The sequence below is a fragment of the Gigantopelta aegis genome, chromosome 11 (genome assembly GCF_016097555.1).
Source record: "Gigantopelta aegis isolate Gae_Host chromosome 11, Gae_host_genome, whole genome shotgun sequence".
Lineage (NCBI taxonomy): Eukaryota > Metazoa > Mollusca > Gastropoda > Neomphalida > Peltospiridae > Gigantopelta > Gigantopelta aegis.
Genome location: NC_054709.1, coordinates 27,745,586 through 27,768,750, shown reverse-complemented (window position 1 = coordinate 27,768,750; position 23,165 = coordinate 27,745,586). Strand labels below are relative to the sequence as shown.

Sequence of the window (23,165 nt, the reverse complement as noted above, 5' to 3'; positions counted from 1 at the left end):
GGCCCATTGGGTTATTTCTCATTCCAGCCAGTGCACCACGACTGATACATCAAAGGCTGTGGTATGCACTACCCTGTCTGTGGGATGGTGCATATAAAAGATCCCTTGCTGCTAATCGAAAAGAATAGTCCATGAAGTAGCGACAGTGGATTTCCTCTCTCAATATCTGTGTGGTCCTTATCCATATGTCTGATGCCATATAACCGTAAATAAAATGTGTTGAGTGCATTGTAAAATAAAATATTTCTTTCTTTTTAATATATCATTTGGAACTGATAAAAGGATGAGTATTCATGAAAAATTTCAAAACTGAGCAAATTTGAACAAATAAATTACTCACGACTGATACATAAAAGACCATGGTATGTGCTGTCTTGTGAACTGCACATAAAATATCCCTTGCAGTTTTTTAGTAGGATCGAGAAACCTATGTCATGACAGATTTCTTCTTTTTTCTAATTTATTTTCGGTCTGTGTCTCTTTTTGTTAGACACCAAATGGAGTTATATCATAAAACAATGATTTTTTCCTTTTCTTACCCCCATTAAGATAAACCCCTCCCTCCTCTCTCTCTCTCTCTCTCTCTCTCTCTCTCTCTCTCTCTCACTCTCACTCTCACTCTCTCTCTCACTCTCACTCTCACTCTCACTCTCTCTCTCACTCTCACTCACTGTCCGTCCATCTGTCTGTCTGTTTCTCACTCAGGTACCAGCTCCAACCCAGAGCTCAGTGGGTAGGTGTAAAGCCACTACACCTTCTTCTCTCTCACTAACCAACTAACAACTAAACCTCTGTCCTGAACAGACAGCCCAGATAGCTGAGGTGTGTGCCCAGGACAGTGTGCTTGAACCTTAATTGGATATAAGCACGGAAATAAGTTGAAATGAAAAATGAATGATGCTGGTACATCCCCAGCACCCTCCCTTGAATGTTTGCCTCCTGAATATTCCTTTCCTTTTAAAATATAACCACGAAGGTCCACAGCAGAGACTCGATCCTACAGCCTAATGTGCCTCCGGCTAGCATTCTATACCACCGAGATTCTAATAAATCAATTTCATATTGGTAATAACAGCACGGATGACCCGAGCTGTCAAAACAACACCTATGTCTGTAATTTGTTTCTCTTTGTAGTAAACTAGATGGACAGGCGATTTTTAAAATTACTGTAGGTGTACTATTACATAAATATCAACAAGCTACTGGTAATGACAGCTGGTGAAAGATTTGCCTGCGAGAAGTGTCTTGTTTGCCATTGAATGCACTGTCGTACTCGGGTTTCCTCTTTTGAAATACAAACAAACATGTCTGTAGGGTTAGACTAGGGGACAATTTCGGTGTCCTGTCCCCCACACACTCTGTTGTGAAAGTCAGACAATTGGGGTCGAGTTTGAGGTGATGGGCTGCGGTATCGGGTGTCGGGTGAGTGTGCCGCCCAAATATGTATCATGTGTCTGTCGTTAACTTGAGCTTATCAGAAAATCTGTTTAACTCTAAGTCTGACATGTGGGGAGGAAGGGGGGGGAAGAGAGAGAGAGAGAGAGAGAGAGAGAGAGAGCAAGGGAGGGAGGGAGGGAAGGAGAGTGAAAGAGAGAGAATTAGAAGAGAGGGAGGGAAAGAGAGAAAGGGAGAGACCAGCTGAGAGAGATAGTGAGAGAGAAAGGAAGGCAGGGAAGGAGAGAAAGAGAGAGAGGGAAGGAAGGAGAGACAGATAGAGAAGAGAAAGAGAGAGGGAGGGAGAGAAGAGAAAGAGAGAGAGGGAGGGAAGGAGAGCGAGAGGGAGGGAAGGAGAGACAGAGAGAAAAGAAAGAGAGAGAGAAAAGAAAGAGAGAGAGGGAGGGTAGGAGAGAGGGAGGGAGGGGAGAGAGAGAGAGAAAGAGAGGCTGAGAGAAAGAGAGAGAGAGAGAGACAGACAGACAACAGGCTGAGAGGGGAGAGAGAGAGAGAGAGAGAGGGGTACAGACAGACACACAGGCTGAGAGATAGAGAGAAAGAAAAAAAGAGAGACAGACTGAGAGGGAGAGAGAGAGTTGGATAGGAGGGAGGTAGGAACAGGGAAATAGTCTGAGCGTTGTGAGCCTACTACCCAGTTCTTGCCCTAAACAACACATTTACTAATTGATCATCTAAAAACTTCGAAATTTCAGAACTGGCTTGAAACACAACATCTGATTTGTACTCCTCAACCCTCTCCACCAGGTGCACAAGTTTTATGACTTGCCTGTATTTCAATTTTATTTCAGACATTTTTTTTAGGTCAAATTAGATCTCATTTTTCCATGACTAAATCTGTTTTTCTTTGATGTTCGAAGGTAAACGGGTGTCAGCTGTATCTGTTTAAGGAGTCGTGTAGCAGTTATATGTCAGTTACGTACAAATTTGTAACCAAATACAGAACAATCAGAATGCTGGTTTCGGATGTACGTGCGAAAGTTTACCTAAATCGACAGTCTATTAAACATCCTTTTTCAACCGAGCACATTTTGGGGAAGAAATGAAAATATTTATTGTTCTTGCATGTGCTGTGCTTTTAATAAAAAAAACCAAGTCGCTACTTAATAACTTTTTTGTCAGTTTGTTTGCCGTATGCTGACATTGATATTCGGTTACTAAGCTTTTCACAAAAGACAAACATTTCAGACAAAGGGAAAATATTTATGTCTGCATTTTATTTAGTTAGTAATAAATTGTGGCCATTACAAGGCTGAAAACATCTCGTTAGTGGCATGAGAACAGCCAAACTGGCTCTTATTGTAAATTTAGAAGAAATGAAAATATTTTGGGTGTAATGGAAACTGTAGGTTGTTAGTTAATTCATGGGCATAGTTTCAAGTCAAAAGTATACTAGACAATAAAAGAAATTTTTATAATTTTAATATATCTTTTTTTTCTTGATAGAATTAGTTAAGTAAATATAATGTAGAAATGGTCCTAAAACACAAGCGTAGGAAGGTCCCAAAAAGTATATTTACACACTTTTATATTTACACACTTTTATATTTACACACTTTTATATTTACACACTTTTACACTATTATAAAGCAAATGTAAAGTAAAATATCTGAAAAGTGGGGGGACACATGCCCCCTTGTCTCCTCTTCTCCCCCCCCCCCCCCCCCCCCCCCCGTTCCTACGCCAGTGCTAAAATGGTCACGGGGGCAGGACGTAGCCCAGTGGTAAGTCACTTGCTTGATGTGAGATCGATTACACGCGAGTGTAATAATTTCTTTATTATCCATATTATTGTTGTTGTTTTCTTTGTGAATAACAAGACCAAACTCAAAATGTTTCTGCCACAACTAGAAGGAGACGACGAAATGACATCATATTTCAAATGCACAGTCTGAGCTAGAACTGGAGAAGCAACGTCATGTTACGACGTCGCTTCTCAAAATTATGTCATTGCACTTATTATTACACGTGTGCTTCGTATGATTATTATTAACTTGGTTATGTTGAACCATATGAATAATAAAAGTTAAAATGTCAGGTGTAATATTGTAACCATTAAACTTCTTATACTACAGTTTTATAAAAAAAAAAAAAAAAAAATATTTATTTATACCACATCTCATACTGATCACTACACTGAATACAGATTTTCATTTCCACATGATACACCTTTGAAGAAATATTGCGAAAAAAGAACAAAAGAATTAAAAACAGATAGGTATCCTTAAAACACCAAATACCTCTGACCTTGTCGGCACCTGATCAACCTCAAGACTGGCAGCTGATCCTAACAGACGTATTTTATGATACCGGGAGGGAGCACCACCCATTAAAAAGAGATTTAGATAAAGAAGAAAACACATGGAGGCTGGCCCAGTGTTTTCTCAAATCATGTGGCCAGCATTTTGGTATACAGGCAGATGGCAAGATTATGTATGTTTCTTTGAAAGCCCCGGTGGTTTACTTCATCAGATCTGTGAGATATTTACGTATAAAATGTGTAATCTGGTCTTTAATGTTTCCGTTTTATGTGAAAGTATTGGTTTTTGAAGCTATTAATGGTAAACAAAAAGAAAAAGTATGTTAGTAACATTATCATAATGTGCTGGTGCGGTATGCAAGTTTGTTCATGATTATACATATATTGTGCATAATTAGTCCTTATTTAGTCATTAGAATAGTATGATGTTTGTTTGTGTCTTGTTTGTGCATATGTTTTGCATCCAGTTCCGTATGTGGAATGTATATATGCAATAATGTTTTTATCTTTTATCTTTTATCTTTATCTTTAAGATTGATCAAAATTAGAAGAAGCTGGGTTGTTGTTTTTGTTTTTGTTTTTTTAATACAATAAAAATAGTATAGATAATTTGTCTACAGCACCTATAAAACAAATTGTGATGGTGTGTTTTTAAAAATTAAGACAGTCAGTCAGTTCATCCATCCGTCTGTCCATCCTGACCCATACATCCATCAGTCAATATCATCATCATCATCATCATCATCATCTTCATCATCATCATCTTCATCATCATCACAGAAGAAATGCTATTCTGTCAGTGGGATGGTGCATATAAAAGATCCCTTGCTCTCTAATTAAAAAGAGTAGCCCATGAAGTGGCGATAGCAGGTTTCCTCTCTCAATATCTGTGTGGTCCTTAACCATATGTCTGACGCCATATAATCATAAATAAAATGTGTTGAGTGCGTCGTAAAATAAAACATTTCCTTCAGAGGAAACCTGTAAAAAAGAAATTTCATTAGCAGCAAGAACTTTGTTTATATTTCAAGACAGAACAGCACATTCCATGGCCTTTGATACACAAAACATAGGTTTCTGGTTGGGATGGGGGGAAAATGGGTGCACCGAGTGGGTTTTGATCCTATGATCAAAACACTTCAGGCGAGCACTCTACCAACTGAACTAAAGCCCGGCCCCTTTGAAATAAATAGACTATGGTTCTACTAATCCAATTTTAAAAGGTAACTTGCTGGATTGCAAAGATCATCTTGACAATAGACGGCCACTAATCTCTTCACGGGAGATTTCGCTCTGCGAGCAGGAGGTATACACAAGTCGCCTGTCGTTAGTACTGCGCACATCACTGGAGCAATGCGAGCGGAATAAGTCACCGCTTCTGGCAGTGGTAACCAACTGCGAACGAAAACAGTTTAGTGGACAAAAGATTAACAGCTTAATGGGTCACTGGCTGTGGACAAACTTTTGAGAAAAAAGAAAAAAAAGTCAGGGGCAGATTTAGGAGGGATCTGTTGGGTGTGGAAGGAAGGAAGGAAATAAGAAATAGCCCAATGAGCCCACCGACGGGGATTGATCCCAAACCGACCACACATCAAGCGAGCGCTTTACCACTGGGCTACGTCCCGTCCTGTGATAGAAAGATGAAAGTCGGTTGATGCCAACCGATTACAACCGATGATCGATGATGATATTCCAACTGATTTCCAAAACTAATGTCAACTTCTCTCTTACTAATGAGCAGTGGGAGTGTTAGCTCAGTCAGTTGAGTGCTCGTTTGGGGTGCTTGCATCGCAGGATCGAACCACCTCGGTGGATCCATCCAACTAACTGGGGGTTTTTCTCGTTCCAACCAGTACACCACAACTGGTCAAAGGCCGTGGTATGTGCTTTCCTGTCTGTGGGAAAGTACATATAAAAGATTCCTTGCTGCATTAGGAAAAATGTAACGGGTTTCTTCTGATGACTATGTGTCAGAATTACCAAATGTTTGACATCCAATAGCCGATGATTAACTAATCAATGTGCTCTAGTGGTGTTGTTAAACAAAACAAACTTTAACTGTTACTAATGACTAACATCTAACCCACTGTCCTATACACAAACAGCCCACATAGCTAATATATGTGTCCAGGACAGCATGCTTGAACCTTAATTGTATTTATCCTGCAACCACTCTTGCTATTGACAGATTATGATAACTGATTAAAGCAAAGTCATAAATATATTCTAGCAGATTATCACTTTTGACGTCACTCATATGACGTCACACACATAGATAGCTACATTACAAAATCACTCATTTGACCTATAGGTCATAGTTCAATGTAGCTGAAATAACAGAAATAATAGCTTTTTTCTCTTAATTCTTATGCTCTGCAGGATAAAGATAATAACTAGATAATGATGTAGGATATCAGTTTTATCCTGTTCAGGCCGAATGAGAAATTCCCATTTTTCACCTTCACAGGATAAAGCCGATATCCTACATCATTATCTAGTCATTCTCTATATACAATGAAACCTCTCAAAACCAGATTTTTTTTACAGAGTCCTTCTTTAAAAACCAAGACAGAACCTAACCTCTCTAAACCAGATCCCTCTTAAAACCGGACATTTGTCTTGGTTCCAAGAGTGTCCGGTTTAGAGGGGTTCCACGGTAGTATAAACACAAAAATAAATTGTAAACAAACATTCCTTTCTTTTACCTCATTTGTCTGGTTCACCTCATAGTGAACCCCGGAGAGAGAGAGAGAGAGAGAGAGAGAGTTTAGTGTATGAACTACTCCCCCCCCCCCCCCCCCCCCCCCCCCCCATCCTGAGTTCTGGTGTCTTAACGAGTACACCAAACGGATTCTGACGGATTCAGCAAAATGTAAGTGTCTCGTTGACTTGGCATTAGTTGATTGTCTTCAGGATGAAATTTGTTTCCTGTCATGTACCTGGGGTTGTCCCATGTCAAGGGGGATTAACTCCGCTTGCCTGTCATCGTTGAATTGTTTCATGTCAAGAGAAGTTAACTCCGGTTGTTGCTTTTTCAGACATGCAGTATGCGTACCATGTTGTCAGAAAAGTAGCGGTGTCAGTTTGTAATTGGAATTTTTCTTTCTGATGCCGATTACAGCTATAATATTGTGCCCTGACTTTCTAGTACATGGGTGCATAAAGAGCAGGTGGCTGGTGCAAATTGGTTCCTTCCCCACCTGTAAAAAAAACTGAGACATAAATGTTCTCAAGTCTGAAATGAAAATAAATGCATATATAATACATATGTTCGCAATGGTATATTACATTAATGCCAATGATAACCTATTCTATTGGCAATGTCATTTTTTGAAAGTTGGAAAATTTAACATGAATTTCAGTAGCAGATGGCATCTGTGTAGTGAGACCCATGGTTTACCATGCCACACTACAGTAATAATTTTTTGTTTCCACCACAAAAGAGCTGCTTCCTGTTTACCATTGGTTCCCATATGTTTGCTCAGATGCTGGTAGTTTATAATGGGATTTAATGGTGTGCGACCAACATAACACACAGATGTACTTGTAAACGTTACCTCCTTTATGAAGAGTGACTGACACTTTCCAGGCCACGTACATACACACTGACACGATGGTCACAAGGTTCTAGAAATGTTTTGCAGGGAAAATATGGAATTGTTCTTGACATTTTGATACTTGAGCAAGTCAGTGTGACGACCATGATGTCTGAAAGGCAGTGGCGTAGGAAGGTGCCAAATGGTGGGGGGGGGGGGGGCAATTTTTGTATTTACACACTTTTATAAGGCAAATATAAAGCAAAATATCTGAAAAGTGAGGAGGGTCCATGCTCTCCTTCCCCCCTCCCCCCCCCCCCATTTCTTATGCCAGTGAAAGGTGATCATTAAACACGTGTGTTTTAGGTGTATAAGTCAGTCATATGCAGACAAAATATGACTTACTCTCTATGATAGTTATCAGGCATTTATTTGCAGGTTTTAGTTCAGGCAGTTGAGTGCTCACTTGAGGTGTTTGCATCACAGGATCGAACCACCTCGATGGATCCATTCAGCTGTTTTTTGGGAGTGTTCTTGTTCCATCCAGTAAAACCACAACTGGTCAAAGACTGTGGTATGTGCTATCCTGTATGTGGGGAAAGTGCATACAAAAGATCCCTCGCTACTAATGGAAAAATGTGGCTGGTTTCCTTTCTAAGACTAAATGTCTGAATAATCAGATGTTTGACATCCAATAGCCGATGATTAATTAATCAGTGTGCTCAAGTGGTGTCGTTAAACAAACAAACTTTTTAACTTTCTAAACAAGAAAATGTCATTTTTGTTATTAAAAAGGCTCCATTGGTCCCAATCATCTTACAAATGTAACAAACTCAAGTCTCTTCCTTTAACACAATCAGTGGCTGGACATGGCCCAGTGGTAAAGCATTCGCCAGATGCGCAGTCGGTCTGGGATCGATCCCCGTCGCTGGACTCATTGGGCTATTTCTCATTCCAGCAAGTGCTCCATAACTGGTGTAACAAAAGCCGTGGTATGTACTATCCTGTCTGTGGGATGGTGCATATAAAAGATCCCTTGCTGCTATTAGAAAAGAGTAGCCCATGAAGTGGCGACAGCGGGTTTCCTCTCTCAATATCTGTGTGGTCCTTAACCATATGTCCGACGCCATATATCCGTAAATAAAAAAATGTGTTGAGTGTGTCGTTAAATAAAACAATTCTTTCTTTCTTTCTTTCTTACAAGTGTAACGAACTCAAGACTCTTCCTTTAACAAAATAGGTATTTTTTTAACACAGTTAGTAATCTGAAGACGTACATATCAGAGACAAAACGTACCCATCACATACTGGTAACTACTGGACTGAAAAGACCTCAGGCGTGATCTGCGTCTGAGACAGCTAGCTTAAATAAGTTATCAAAAAAAAAAAAAATCTTTTTCTTAAATGATTAACGACCCCTAGACACATTTATCACATGTTAAAAAAACCAGACACCGTAAACAGATGCATCCAGCAGATATCTTCATTCCAGTATCCTCAAACCCTGTCTTTGACACTTCTCTCTCTTTATCCTCCTGGCCCCAACTTACACGTATATCACTGGCAGGGCCCAAGATGACATCTGCGATGTCCGAATTTGTACGTATCACTGGCAGGGCCCAAGATGACATCTGTGATGTCCGAATCTGATCCCTTGGCCAGTCTTGAGTAGCATTAATTTTTCATCTCACTGGACGTGGTTTGAAATCAATCAATCTTGTTAATAACGCTGGGACCATCCTGGTCAAGTTTTGGAGATGGATGGGCGCGTGGATTGAATTAGTGCTAACTGTACACCATCTGGATAGCCTGAAAGGTTGTCTGTGTTTCATCTTTTTCTTATTGGAGCCTGGGTTTCTTCACTTTAGAGGAGCGGGGATGTAGCCCAGTGGTACAGCGCTCACTTGATGTGCGGTCGGTCTGGGATCGATCCCCGTCAGTGGGTCCATTGAGCTATTTCTTGTATATCAAAGGCTGTGGTATGTGCCTTCCTGTGTTTGTGATATGAAATATCCCTTCTAAAGATTTTTCAATAAAAATGTTTCTACCAGTAACTTATATTATTACGTTATAGCCCATTGGGCTATTTACATTCCAGCCATTGCACCACGACTGGTATAGCAAAGGCTGTGATATGTGCTGTCCTGTCTATGGGATGGCACATATAAAAGATCCCTTGCTACTAATTGAAAAGAGTAGCCCATGAAGTGGTGACAGTGGGTTTCCTCTCTCAATATCTGTGTGGTCCGTAACCATATATCCGACGCCATATAACCATAAATATAATGTGCTTCATTAAATAAAACATTTCCTTGCTTCCTCTCTAAGACTATATGTTGAAATTACCAAATGTTTGACATCCAATAGCCCATCATTAATAAATCAATGTGCTCTAAAACTTTTATTTTGTTGTAATATTTTAATAGGCTTATAGTTGAAGATATACTTTTGATGGGAAGTTGTCAATTTGCAATTGATAGATAACACCTTTAACACTCACCCACCCACCCACCCACCCATCCCCAGTATATATAGATACTTATTATAAACTGTTAACATTGGCACCAGTCACATTTGCTTTGGCGTAGAGCACCCTAAAGGAAAAAGGAAGCAAGCCAATCTCTGACACCAATGGCCAATGTCCTGTGGTTGAAATTCAATGCTCAATTAATGAAAGTTTATCTGCACCAGTGACCTCCCAGTCGACCCCCCAGTCGTGTAATTAGCCCAGAGAACTCACAGTCACAGACCTATGTAGCACTTGGTCCTAACAAGGCAACAAGGAAACTCTTCAAGAATAAACAACCCTGCTGGAGACCGGGGGAGGGGTGTGTGTGTGTGTGGGGGGGGGGGGGGGGGGGGGTTGGTAAGATTCCTGGTAAATCCAGGTCCCATCATTCTATAAAAATGTTTTCTGTAAATAATTCCAGTTTGGTTTGATGTAAGAGGAAAGTAATGGTGTTTTGGAAATAACAAAAAAATACTACTTTTGTGTTAAATTTACATATCCAATGGGCCCACCGACAGGAATCGATCCGAGACTGACCGGGCATCAGGCGTGTGTTTTACCACTTGGCTACGTCCCGTCCCCTAATTAAAAAGAGTAACTCATGCAATGTTTGAGTTGGTGTCCTCTCTCATTATCTTTGCATTATCCAACACACAGGATAGCACATACCACGGCCTTTGTAACACCAATTGTGGAGCACTGGCTGGAACAAGAACTAGCCAAATGGTTCCAAACGATGGGAATCGGTCATTGATCGGTCGCACATCAGACGATGCGCCTTACCACTCGGTTACGTCCTTGCCACTAAAATAAATAAACAAACCATGGCAATGGCGATGAACCATACACATGATAGTAAATAGCTAATAATTTCTACTGCACTATAGGTGTCGTTAAACATCCGTTTGTCTTTCCCTGCTGAACAAGGCAGGACCGTTTCCATATTTCTCAACGAGAGCTCAGCTCCAATGTGGAGTCGATCGGTCCTCGTTAATGATCGTAATTAGCGGTCTGTGTGAGAGAGGCGTGGCCTCATTAGGGAGTAATTAGCAGTCAGAGCGATCGTAAGTGTTGCACTTTGTAAACTCACCATCTGTTGCTTATCATCTTAAATCACAATAAATCTCAAGGCAGTTGAAAGGATGGAAAAGTCTTCAAAGGCTGAGCTGTGGGAAAATACAAATAGTCTTCTCAGACTAGGGTGTGTAAGGCAGATATTCTTCTCATCCTGAGTGATATTGGTGCAACTGGTAACTGAATTGGCTTCATCAAAGGATTCTAACGACTCTAATAAAAGTTTGTTTTGTTTAACGACACCACTAGAGCACATTGATTAATTAATCATCAGCTATTGGATGTCAAACATTTGATAATTCTGACTCGTAGTCATCAGAGGAAACTCGCTACCTTTTTCCATTAGTAGCAAGTAATCTTTTATATGCACTTTTCCACAGACAGGAAAGTACATACCACAGCCTTTGACTGGCATTAATTAGTGTAACTAGTAACTCAAACTGGTTTCATTGAAGGGATTCCAACCACTCTACCAGCTTAGTCCAGGAGTTTCATGCTTAAACCTTCAGTAGATTAAAAACATTTGTCAAATGTTCAGGTAAGTTTAACAGACAGCATGCTAACTATAATGCCTAATTTCTATTATCAAAATTGGCTCTAATAGTAAAAAATACTCGGTAGTGTTTAAAAACTAGGTTCCGTGACTTTAACATAATTTATTACACCTAACTTTGCTGATGTCAGTCATTCATTTCAACTTATTTTCATGCTTATATCCAGTTCAAGCACGCTGTCCTGAGCACACACCTCAGCTATCTCGGCTGTCTGTACAGGACAGTGGGTTAGTTGTTAGTTGGTTAGTGTTTTAGTGAGAGAGAAGAGGGTGTATAGTGGCCTTCCACCTACCCACTGAGCCCTTAAGAATTCGCTCTGGGTTGGAGCCGGTTCCCGGGCCGCGAACCTTGTACCTACCAGCCTGTAGTCCGATGGGTTAACCATGACACCACCGAGGCCGGTTCTTCTGCGACTTTATAACATAATTTATTACACATAACATTATTGATGTCGGTCACAACAAAAGGTCATCCAATGAAGATCCCCTATTCACCTGAGGTCAGATGTGTCTCCTCCTGTGTTCTCTGGACACTCTTATCCCTTAATTAGACAGCTGGCTGGTGAGCCAGTAGACATCTATTCATTAATCAGAATAAGCTGATAGGAGAATGGTACCATAACACAAACACAGGCTCCGCAGATGGAATCTTTATTATTAAGATTATCGGTTATATTCTTTCCCCAGTCCTCGGTCATCGATTCAGAAGTATTGTGTGGGCCATGTGTGTGTATGGTATACTGGTAATTATTAATATTTGAGATCAGTGTGGTGGGAATGAGAATATGATGACCAGTGATTATAAATACATTTCCGCTGGACACGGTAGCAGTAGCGGTAGGTGACCCGCCGGTGGTGGTGTGGTTTAACCATCAGGTTTATAGCTTATCATTGTACCAGATCTAACTAAGGGTGTCTGCATAGCTCAGTGTTCACTGAATCCATCCATCCACCTGTTCATATGCATGTCCGTGCCACCATTTGTCCATTCATTCATCCTTCTATCCATTTATGCATCCATCCATCCACACAACTATACATCTATCCATCCATCAATCAATCCACTCACTTATCCACTCACCCATCCATCCATACATCAATCCATCCATCCAACCATTCATCCATCTATGTTTCAATCCATCCATCCATCCATTCATCCATCCATCCATCCATTCATCCATCAATCCAACCACTTACCCACCATCTATCCATACATCCAACCATCCAACCATTCATCCATCTTATCTTTCAGTCCATCCATCCATTCATCCATCCATCCATCTATAAACAAACCCACTCACCTATCCATCCATCCATCCATCCATATATCTATCCATTCATCCATCCATCCATATATCTATCCATCCATCCATCCATCCATATATCCATCCATATATCCATCCATCCATCCATATATCCATCCATCCATCCATCCATATATCCATCCATATATCCATCCATCCATCCATCTATCCATCCATCCATCCATCCATATATCCATCCATATATCCATCCATCCATCTATCCATCCATCCATCCATCCATCCATCCATCCATATATCCATCCATCCATCCATCCATCTATCCATATATCCATCCATCCATCCATCCATCCATCCATCTATCCATCCATCCATCCATCCATCCATCCATCCATCCATCCATCCATCCATATATCCATATATCCATCCATCCATCCATCCATCCATCCATATATCCATCCATCCATCCATCCATCCATCCATCCATATATCCATCCATCCATCCATCCATATATCCATCCATCCATCCATCCATCCATCCATCCATCCATCCATATATCCATCCATCCATCCATCCATCCATATATCCATCCATCCATCCATCCATCCATATATCCATCCATCCATCCATCCATCCATCCATATATCCATCCATCCATCCATCCATACATATATACATCCATCCATCCATCCATCCATTCTACTCATCACCCATCCACCCATCAACCCACCCATCGACCCACCCACCCATCAACCCACCCATCCACCCATCAACCCACCCATCAACCCACCCACTCATCACCCATCGACCCACCCACCCATCAACCCACCCATCCACCCATCGACCCACCCACCCATCAACCCACCCATCAATTAACCCACCTATCGACCCACCCATTTCTTTATAATTCCTCTCTTTATCTCTTCCTCTCCTCATTGTTTTTCGTACACACTTCTTTCCACATGGGTAAACTTCGCACACTCTTCGCAAAACGATCTCGGCCATCTCGACATCCTCCGAATGTCTCACCCTCTCTTCCGTTTATCCCTTTACCAGTGATAATCTACACCGGGCACCCTCCCCATTCAGCCGGTGCTGTCAGAGCTGGCATTTCCTACAGAATGTGGGTACTATAACCCAAACAGTGAGGTGCGTTCTGTAAAGACCTCAAGTGAACCAGACACTTTGATTCATAGGAATTAAAACCAGACCCAGTAGATATTTAGGAATGCCGACTGTGTGGAATGAGGGATTGTGATAAACCTGGAGCTGGTACTGTAGAAAATAGTACACAACTTACTGCCCTGTTTCTTTTGTTACGAAAAGTAAAAATATACATCTGCACAAACAGTAAGCATCCTTATGGTTGGTGGTTTAGTGCTGGTAAGGATTATGATAAATCTGGAGCTGGTACTGTAGAAAATAGTACACAACTTATTGCCCTGTTTCTTTTGTTATGGTGGTGGCGGGGGGGGGGGGGGGGGATAAAAAGATGCATCTGTACAAAAGTTAATCAACACTAGGGTGTGCATGTAAATTTGGATCTGCACTGTAGAAAATAGTACACAACTTACTTCCCTGTGTCTTGTTACAGAAAAATAAAAATATACATCTGCACAAAAGTTAAGCATCCTTGGGGTTGGTGGTTTAGTGCTGGCAGGGATTGTGATAAATCTTGAGCTGGTACTGTAGAAAATAGTACACAACTTATTGCCATTTTTCTTTTGTTATGGGGGTGGGGAGATAAAAAAAAATACATCTGCACAAAAGTTAAAAGTTAAGCAACACTAGGGTGTGCATGTAAATTTGGATCAGCGCTGTGGAAAATAGTACACAACTTACTGCCCTGTTTCTCTTGTTATGGAAAAATAAAAATATACATCTGCACAAAAGTTAAGCATCCTTGGGGGTTGGTGGTTTAGTGCTGGTAGGGGTGTGTGTGTAAATTTAGATCAGTGCTGTGGAAAATAGTACATAACATACTGCCCTGTTTCTTTCGTTATGAAAAAAATAAAATATACATCTGCAGAAAATTTAAGCAACACTGTGATGGTGTGTGTGTAGTGGTTCAAATTTAAAGCTGGCAGGGATTGTGATAAATCTGGAACTTGTACTGTAGAAAATAGTACACAACTTACTGTCCTGGTGTTGTTGTTTTTTTGTGGTGGAAAACTAAAAATATACATGTGCACAAAAGATAAGCAACACTGGAGATTGTTGGGGGGTTTTGGGTTGTTTTTTTAACTACACCTCTAGAGCACATTGATTTATTAATCATCGGCTGTTGGATGTCAAACGTTTGGTAATTTTGACAAATAGTCTTAGAGAAAACCCGCTCCATTTTTCCATTAACAGCAAGGGATCTTTTATATGCACTTTCCCATAGACAGGATAGTACATACCAGTAGTACATACCAGTATATCTTTGATATACCAGTCAGGATAGTACATACCATCCCACAGACAAGTTAGTATAGTTAGGATAGTATATACAGTATATCTTTTATATACCAGTCGTGGTGCACTGGCTAGAACAAGAAATGGCCCAATTGGCCCACTGATGGAGATCAATCTCAAATCGACCATGCTTCAAGCGAGCACTTTACCACTGGGCTACATCCCTCCTAGGGGAGGGTTGTATAGTTAATAGGGATTTTGATAAAGCTGGAGCAGTACTCTAGAAAATAGTACATAGCTAACGTCCATATTTTGTTTTGTTATGGGGTTGTTGTTTGGGGGGGGGGGGGGGGGGGGGGGGATTTGTGAAAAAAACTCAATTCACGTCTGCCCAAAAGTTTAGCACCACTGGGGTCAGTTGTATAGTGGTTTAAGGTATCAGATTTAAAGCTGGTGAGGTCAGTGATAAATTTGGAGCGGTACAGTAGAAAATAGTACACAACTTACTGTCATGTTTCATTTGTGGTGGAAAATATAAACAATATACACCTTGTCACAGTGACCAAATGTTTGACATCCAGTCATCCAATAGCTGATGATTAATCATTTTGTTTTATGACACTACTTGAGCAAATTGATTTATCATGTACCAAAGCATAATAAATCATTGTGCACTAGTGGTGTCATTAAACAAGACAAATATAATTTTCACACAGATAACAAAGCATGTACCACATGGTCTTTTAAACAGCAATCGTTAGACACAGGGATTTGGACAGAAAAATATGTAAGGCACCACTGAGAGGAATTGATCCCTTGACCCATCACACATAAATGGTGTACCACTTGCAGTACTAGCCATTTTAATTTGTTGGGTGCGGGTGGGGGTGGAGGGAACTTGGGATGTTGTTCAGTAGTAGAGGGCTCACTTAAGTTGAAATAGGAGATTGGTTAATGGATTGCTCTCAGTGGACCCATCCAGTACCATGTGACCTGTTTGCTGTCTGCAAAAAAGACATATTGCTGTTATTTAGTTGGAATAGCTTATGTGGCAATAGTAAATCAGTCTCTCTCTGTCTCTGTCTCTGTCTCTCTCTCTCTCTCTCTCTCTGTCTCTCTCTTTCTCTCTCTCTCTCTCTCTCTCTCTCTCTCTCTCTCTCTCTCTCTCTCTCTCTCTCTCTCTCTCTCTCTCTGTCTTTCTGTCTCTCTTTTTCTCTTTTTCTCTCTCTCTCTCTGTCTCTCTGTCTCTCTCTCTTTGTGTGTGTGTCTCTCTCTCTCTCTCTCTCTCTCTCTCTCTCTCTCTCTCTCTCTCTCTCTCTCTCTCTCTCTCTCTCTCTCTCTCTCTCTCTCTCTCTCTCCCCCTCCCTCCCTCCCTCCCTTCCTCTTACTCCTAAACAAAACTGTTTTTGGCCCTAGTTTAAAACATGCTGAGGTGTCATTAAACAAACATGCCTTTCCTTTGAAATTCATTGGCTTTTTGAGAGTCGTCTTGAAAAGAGCCAAGAGTAATCATAAGAAGGGTCAGGTGTAATTTGTAAACTAAATAAACCCCCAGACAGGCAGATAACAGATCAAAAAGCGGTTAACTAGAAACATGCCACAGCCGATAGCGTTTAAAAAATACAACCGCCTGTAATAGAGAACAAGTGTTGATAACACTGATTGGTTGATGAGACGAGAGGTCACGAGGTCAAACAGCAGCTGATGGTAGTAGTAAACAATTTGTAAAGAATTAAGAGCTGTCACTAAAAGGTCGGTGGTGGTTGAGAAGTTTTAAGAAATAAATCTTTGTTGTATTTTTTTTGTATTTTTTTGGTTATCTTATGCTGCGAAAGATTGTGCGGGACACAGCCCACTGGTAAAACGATCACCTGATACACAGTCAGTCTAGGGTCGATTCCCGTCGATGGACCCCTTGGGCTATTTCTTGTTCCAGCCAGTTTACCATCACTGGTATATCAAAGGCTATGGTATGTGCTATCCTGTCTATGGGATGGTGCATATAAAAGATTCTTTGCTACTAATTGAAAAATGTGCATTTCCTCAATAGTCAGTGATTAATAAATCATTGTGCTCTAGTTGTGTTGTTAAACAAAATAATCTTTACACTTTCATTGTCATATTGTGGACTCATAATTAGTAGTATTCATTAACAACTATTTCTTTCAGTTATAAGAGTAGCCCATGAAGTGGCCACAGCGGGTTTCCTCTCTCTATATCTGTGTGGTCCTTAACCATATGTCTGACGCCATATAACCCTAAATAAAATGTGTTGAGTTTGTCGTTAAATAAAACTTCTTTTTTTTTCAGTTATATTTTCAATATTTGTCTGACTTCCATTATTTATGTTAGACTATTTTTGTATTTTTCAGCCATGGTCCAGCAGTTTAACATATTTCAGAACCCTGATCTCAATGGCTATGTTCAGATCACCTTGGACTTGGATCGGGATCAGCTGTTGGTTGGGGCAAGGTCAGTTGATAGTTTATTGACCAATCACCAATAAAGATTTCACACCACCATTAACCTTTGTTATTTAAATGTGTATGTCAGGTTTGTTTGTTTTGGGATTTTTTTTTAAAAACAAATACTTTTTTTTTGATAAAAAAGAAAAGAGAGACAAAAATGGACATAGCAAGAAGAATGAATAATATTTCAAAATTTTAGGTAACTAGAAGTTGTTTTTTGTGATTTTTACCTATAGTCCTTCCCACAGTGAACGGCTTTTTTCATCCTATGGAATTTACTACAAGTTATTTATTTCTGAGGCAATTGTTCTCTAAATAGCATACTAAAATAGTAATATTTTGTTATTTCCAAAACTCATCTGAATTTTTTTTTTTTTAAACTAATAATAATAAAAATTGTAGAAGGATGGGATGGACTATAGTTAACTGATTGTAAGGACTATAGTTAACTGATAGTAAGGTCTATAGTACTATAGTTAACTGATTGTAAGGTAATTATCTATGGTAATGCACATATGCTTTGTATCGTTTTTATTAACTCGTTTATGTTGAACCATGTCAATAATACATGTTAGGTAATAAACTAGGTGTGTCTAATTTCAATGTCTTTCTGGCTAATTCCAAAGTCTGTCTGACTAATTTCAATGTCTGTCTAACTAATTTCAGTGTCTTCCTGACTAATTTCAATGTCTGACTAATTTCAATGTCTGTCTGACTAATTTCAATGTCTGACTGACTAATTTCAATGTCTGATTAATTTCAATGTGTATCTGACTGATTTCAGTATCTGTCTGACTAATTTCAATCTCTGTGACTAATTCCAATGTCTGTCTGACTAATTTCAATGTCTGTGACTAATTTCAATGTCTGTCTGACTAATTTCAATGTCTGTCTGTGACTAATTTCAATGTTTGCCTGACTAATTTCAATGTCTGTCTGACTAATTTCAATGTCTGTGACTAATTTCAATGTCTGTCTCACTAATTTCAATGTCTCTTTGACTAATTTCAATGTCTGACTAAGTTCAATGTCTGTCTGACTGACAGGGGCTGCATATTCCGGTTCTCCATGACCTAGAAATATTTAGTTAAATTAGAAAACATGTCTGTATAATGTCAATGTCTGTCTGACTAATTTTAATGTCTGTCTGATGGACAGGGGCTGCATATTCCGGTTCTCCATGAACTAGAAATATCATATAGTTAAACTAGATTTTTTATTATTTTTACATGTAATTTCAGTGTCTGTATAATTTCAATGTCTGTGTGACTAATTTCAATGTCTGTTTGACTGACAGGGGCTGCATATTCCGGTTGTCGATGAGCGATCTCGAGGTGATTCAGGTGGCTGACTGGAACTCCAACAATGAAACCAGAGATATCTGTATCAAGAAAGGATTCTCTGCGGTAATACCATAATTACATATAACTAGCTCTGCATCCATCTATGTTTTTGTCTATTTGTTCATCCATACATCCAGCTATCCATTTATTGATCCAGCTAACCATCAGCCATCTGTCTATTCATCCATCCACCAATCCATCCATTCATCTGTCCATCTGTTCGTCCGTCCGTCCATCCATCCATCCATCCATTTGTCTGTCTGTCCATCTATCCAAATCCATCCACCCATCCATCCATCCATCCATCCATCCATCCATCCATCCATCCATCCATCCATCCATCCATCCAATCATCCAATCCATCCAATCCATCCATCACTCACTCAATCCTTCCATCTATCCTTCAATCCCTTTATTTCTTTCTTCCTCCACCCACCCACCCACCCATCCATCCATCCACTCATCCATCCATCCATCCACTCATCCATCCATCCATCCATCCATTCATCCATCCATCCATCCAAGTGTAGACTAATGTATTTTTTCCTAATTATGCTTTAACTAAAATTTAAAAATAGGTTTGAAAATTTAGTCAAAATGAGTAAATAAAATTCCAAAAGATAATCATAATATTCTAACTTTGGTTTTTTGTGTGTTTTTTTCAGGAGAGCTGCCACAACTTTATCCGAGTTCTGTTTGTCTTCAAGGACAAAGTGTTTGTGTGTGGGACGAACGCGTTTGACCCCATTTGTTCTTGGAGACTCGTAAGTTAACACATTTTGAACCCTAGAAGGGTATGCAGTGAATCTACATTTTTTGTAGCTCAGTAGGTAGAACACTCACCTAGGTCCTTTGGTCACAGGATGAAACCCCCTTCCCATCCAAGTATATTAGCTTTAAGCTGTTTTGGGCATGATGCTGCCCAGTGGTAAAGCGTTTGCCTGATGCACGATCGATCTAGGATCGATCCCAGTCGGTGGACCCATTGGGATATTTCTCGTTCCAGCCAGTGCTCCACAACTGGTGTAACAAAGGCTGTGGTATGTGCTATCCTGTCTGTGGGATGGTGCATATAAAAGATCCCTTACTGCTAATCGAAAAGAGTAGCTTATGAAGTGGTGACAGCGGGTTTCCTATCTCAGTATCTGTGTGGTATGTGCTATCCTGTCTGGGATGGTGCATATAAAAGATCCCTTGCTGCTAATCGAAAAGAATAACCCATGAAGTGGCGACAGTGGGTTTCCTCTCTCAATATCTGTGTGGTCCTTAACCATATATTCAACGCCATATAACCGTAAATAAAATGTGTTGAGTGCATCGTTAAATGAAACATTTCCTTCCTCCCTTCTTTAAGCTGTTCTATATGTGGCAAAGTGCACATAGAACATGGTTTCTTTTGAAGACTGTGAGTCAAAATTGCCAAATATTTGACAATAGTCAATAATTGGTGTGCTCAAGTAGTGTTGTTAAACGAAAAATTCTTTAACTTTCTAGTCACTTGAGGTATATGTACATGCAGGGTTGAACCACCTCGGTGGATCCATTCAGCTGATTGGGTTCTTTCTCATTCCAACCAGTGCACCACAACTGGTCAGAGGCAGTGGTATGTGCTTTCCTGGCTGTGGGAAAGTGCATATAAAAGATCCCTTGCTGCATTTTACCAAATGTTTGACATCCAATAGCCAATGATTGATTAATCAATGTGCTCTAGTGGTGCATTTGTTAAACAAAACAAACTTTTTCTTTGTTTTAACTTTCAATAACATAAAAAATTGGGATATTATGGCTATGGAAAACAGCTGGTTAAAAAAAAGTATTTTTCAGGACAAAGTAAATATCACATATAATATTTGTTGGTCAGGAATTTATTAAAGTGTTAATTGAGACCATTATATTGCATACCAGTGCATAGTTTATAAAGTTGATTTATAAAGTATGTATTTTTCATCTGTTTCTCTATAATTTAATGCATAAAAGCAGTGTATGACATTAATACTTGTTAATAATAAAAAAACACCATTTCTCTCCAGGCTGACAATATTGAAATGGTGAATGAGACCATCAAAGGGAGAGCAATCTGTCCATACAACCCGAACCAGAACGTGTCATCGATCATGACGGGTAACGGGGATCTGTACACAGCGACGACCATCGACAGCACGTCACGTGACCCGGCCATCAGTCGCAACCTGGGGCCATCGAGACGTCTCCGCACCGTGCAGTTCAATTCAAAGTGGCTCAACGGTCAGTTCATTCAGCTTGTACAATACAGCGAAACCCCTCTAAACTGGGCCCTCTGTAAACAGTCAGTTCATTCAGCTTGTACAATACAGCGAAACCCCTCTAAACTGGGCCCTCTGTAAACAGTCAGTTTGTTTAGATTGTACAATACAGCGAAACCCCTCTAAACTGGGCCCTCTGTAAACAGTCAGTTCATTCAGCTTGTACAATACAGCGAAACCCCTCTAAACTGGGCCCTCTGTAAACAGTCAGTTCATTCAGCTTGTACAATACAGCGAAACCCCTCTAAACTGGGCCCTCTGTAAACAGTCAGTTTGTTTAGATTGTATGATGCAGCGAAACCCCTCTAAACTGGGCCCTCTGTAAACAGTCAGTTTGTTTAGATTGTATGATGCAGCGAAACCCCTCTAAACTGGGCCCTCTGTAAACAGTCAGTTCATTCAGCTTGTACAATACAGCGAAACCCCTCTAAACTGGGCCCTCTGTAAACAGTCAGTTTGTTTAGATTGTATGATGCAGCGAAACCCCTCTAAACTGGGCCCTCTGTAAACAGTCAGTTTGTTTAGATTGTACAATACAGCGAAACCCCTCTAAACTGGGCCCTCTGTAAACAGTCAGTTTGTTTAGATTGTATGATGCAGCGAAACCCCTCTAAACTGGGCCCTCTGTAAACAGTCAGTTTGTTTAGATTGTACAATACAGCGAAACCCCTCTAAACTGGGCCCTCTGTAAACAGTCAGTTTGTTTACATTGTATGATGCAGCGAAACCCCTCTAAACTGGGCCCTCTGTAAACAGTCAGTTTGTTTAGATTGTATGATGCAGCGAAACCCCTCTAAACTGGGCCCTCTGTAAACAGTCAGTTTGTTTAGATTGTATGATGCAGCGAAACCCCTCTAAACTGGGCCCTCTGTAAACAGTCAGTTTGTTTAGATTGTACAATACAGCGAAACCCCTCTAAACTGGGCCCTCTGTAAACAGTCAGTTTGTTTAGATTGTATGATGCAGCGAAACCCCTCTAAACTGGGCCCTCTGTAAACAGTCAGTTTGTTTAGATTGTACAATACAGCGAAACCCCTCTAAACTGGGCCCTCTGTAAACAGTCAGTTTGTTTACATTGTATGATGCAGCGAAACCCCTCTAAACTGGGCCCTCTGTAAACAGTCAGTTTGTTTAGATTGTATGATGCAGCGAAACCCCTCTAAACTGGGCCCTCTGTAAACAGTCAGTTTGTTTAGATTGTATGATGCAGCGAAACCCCTCTAAACTGGGCCCTCTGTAAACAGTCAGTTTGTTTAGATTGTATGATGCAGCGAAACCCCTCTAAACTGGGCCCTCTGTAAACAGTGAGTTTGTTTAGATTGTATGATGCAGCGAAACCCCTCTAAACTGGGCCCTCTGTAAACAGTCAGTTTGTTTAGATTGTATGATACAGGCCTCTGAAAATTGCAAGAACAATCGTTTCATTCGGGTGTTGTTCATGCAAATCTAATTTAGCTTAACCTATTTTCTGTTAGCATATTATTTACACGGACATAATGGGTTAAGCAAAAAGAAACTGGGAGAGAGAAAGAAAGAGAGAGAGAGTTCATATTACCAGTGGAGTGTACACCGTATGTCCATTAAACAGATAGAGAGAGGGAGGGAGAGAGAAAGAGAGACAGACAGACAGAGAGAGAAATAGAGAGACAGAGAGTGGGGCAGGGGAAGAGAGAGAGAGAGAGTGAGAGAGAAAGAGTTCATATTACCAGTGGAGTGTACACCGTATGTCCATTAAACAGATAGAGAGAGGGAGGGAGAGAGAGAAAGAGAGACACAGAGAGAAATAGAGAGACAGAGAGATATAAAAAGAGAGATAGAGAGATACATTGTGAGAAAGACACACACAGTGTGACAAAAGGAGAGAGAGTTCATATTACCAGTAGAGAGTACACCTTATGTCCATTAAACAGACAGACAGACTTACAGACAGACATGTGAGAGAGAGATAGACAGACAGAGAGAGAGAGAGAGACAGAGAGAGACAGAGATAGAGAGAGAGAGGTGGAGGGAGAGAGAGAGAGGGAGGGA

The 23,165-nt window shown here is 40.3% G+C and overlaps 1 protein-coding gene across 1 annotated transcript in view; it reads left to right on the top strand.

Moving 5' to 3' along the window:
• Nucleotides 1–23,165, top strand: part of LOC121385126 (semaphorin-5B-like) — a 109,400-nt gene that overhangs the window by 39,332 nt on the left and 46,903 nt on the right. The window contains exons 2-5 of the mRNA XM_041515664.1: nt 17,417–17,516; nt 18,810–18,918; nt 19,521–19,619; nt 20,886–21,099. Of these exons, the coding sequence (XP_041371598.1) occupies nt 17,417–17,516; nt 18,810–18,918; nt 19,521–19,619; nt 20,886–21,099 (522 nt within the window). The remainder of the gene's footprint in view (nt 1–17,416; nt 17,517–18,809; nt 18,919–19,520; nt 19,620–20,885; nt 21,100–23,165) is intronic.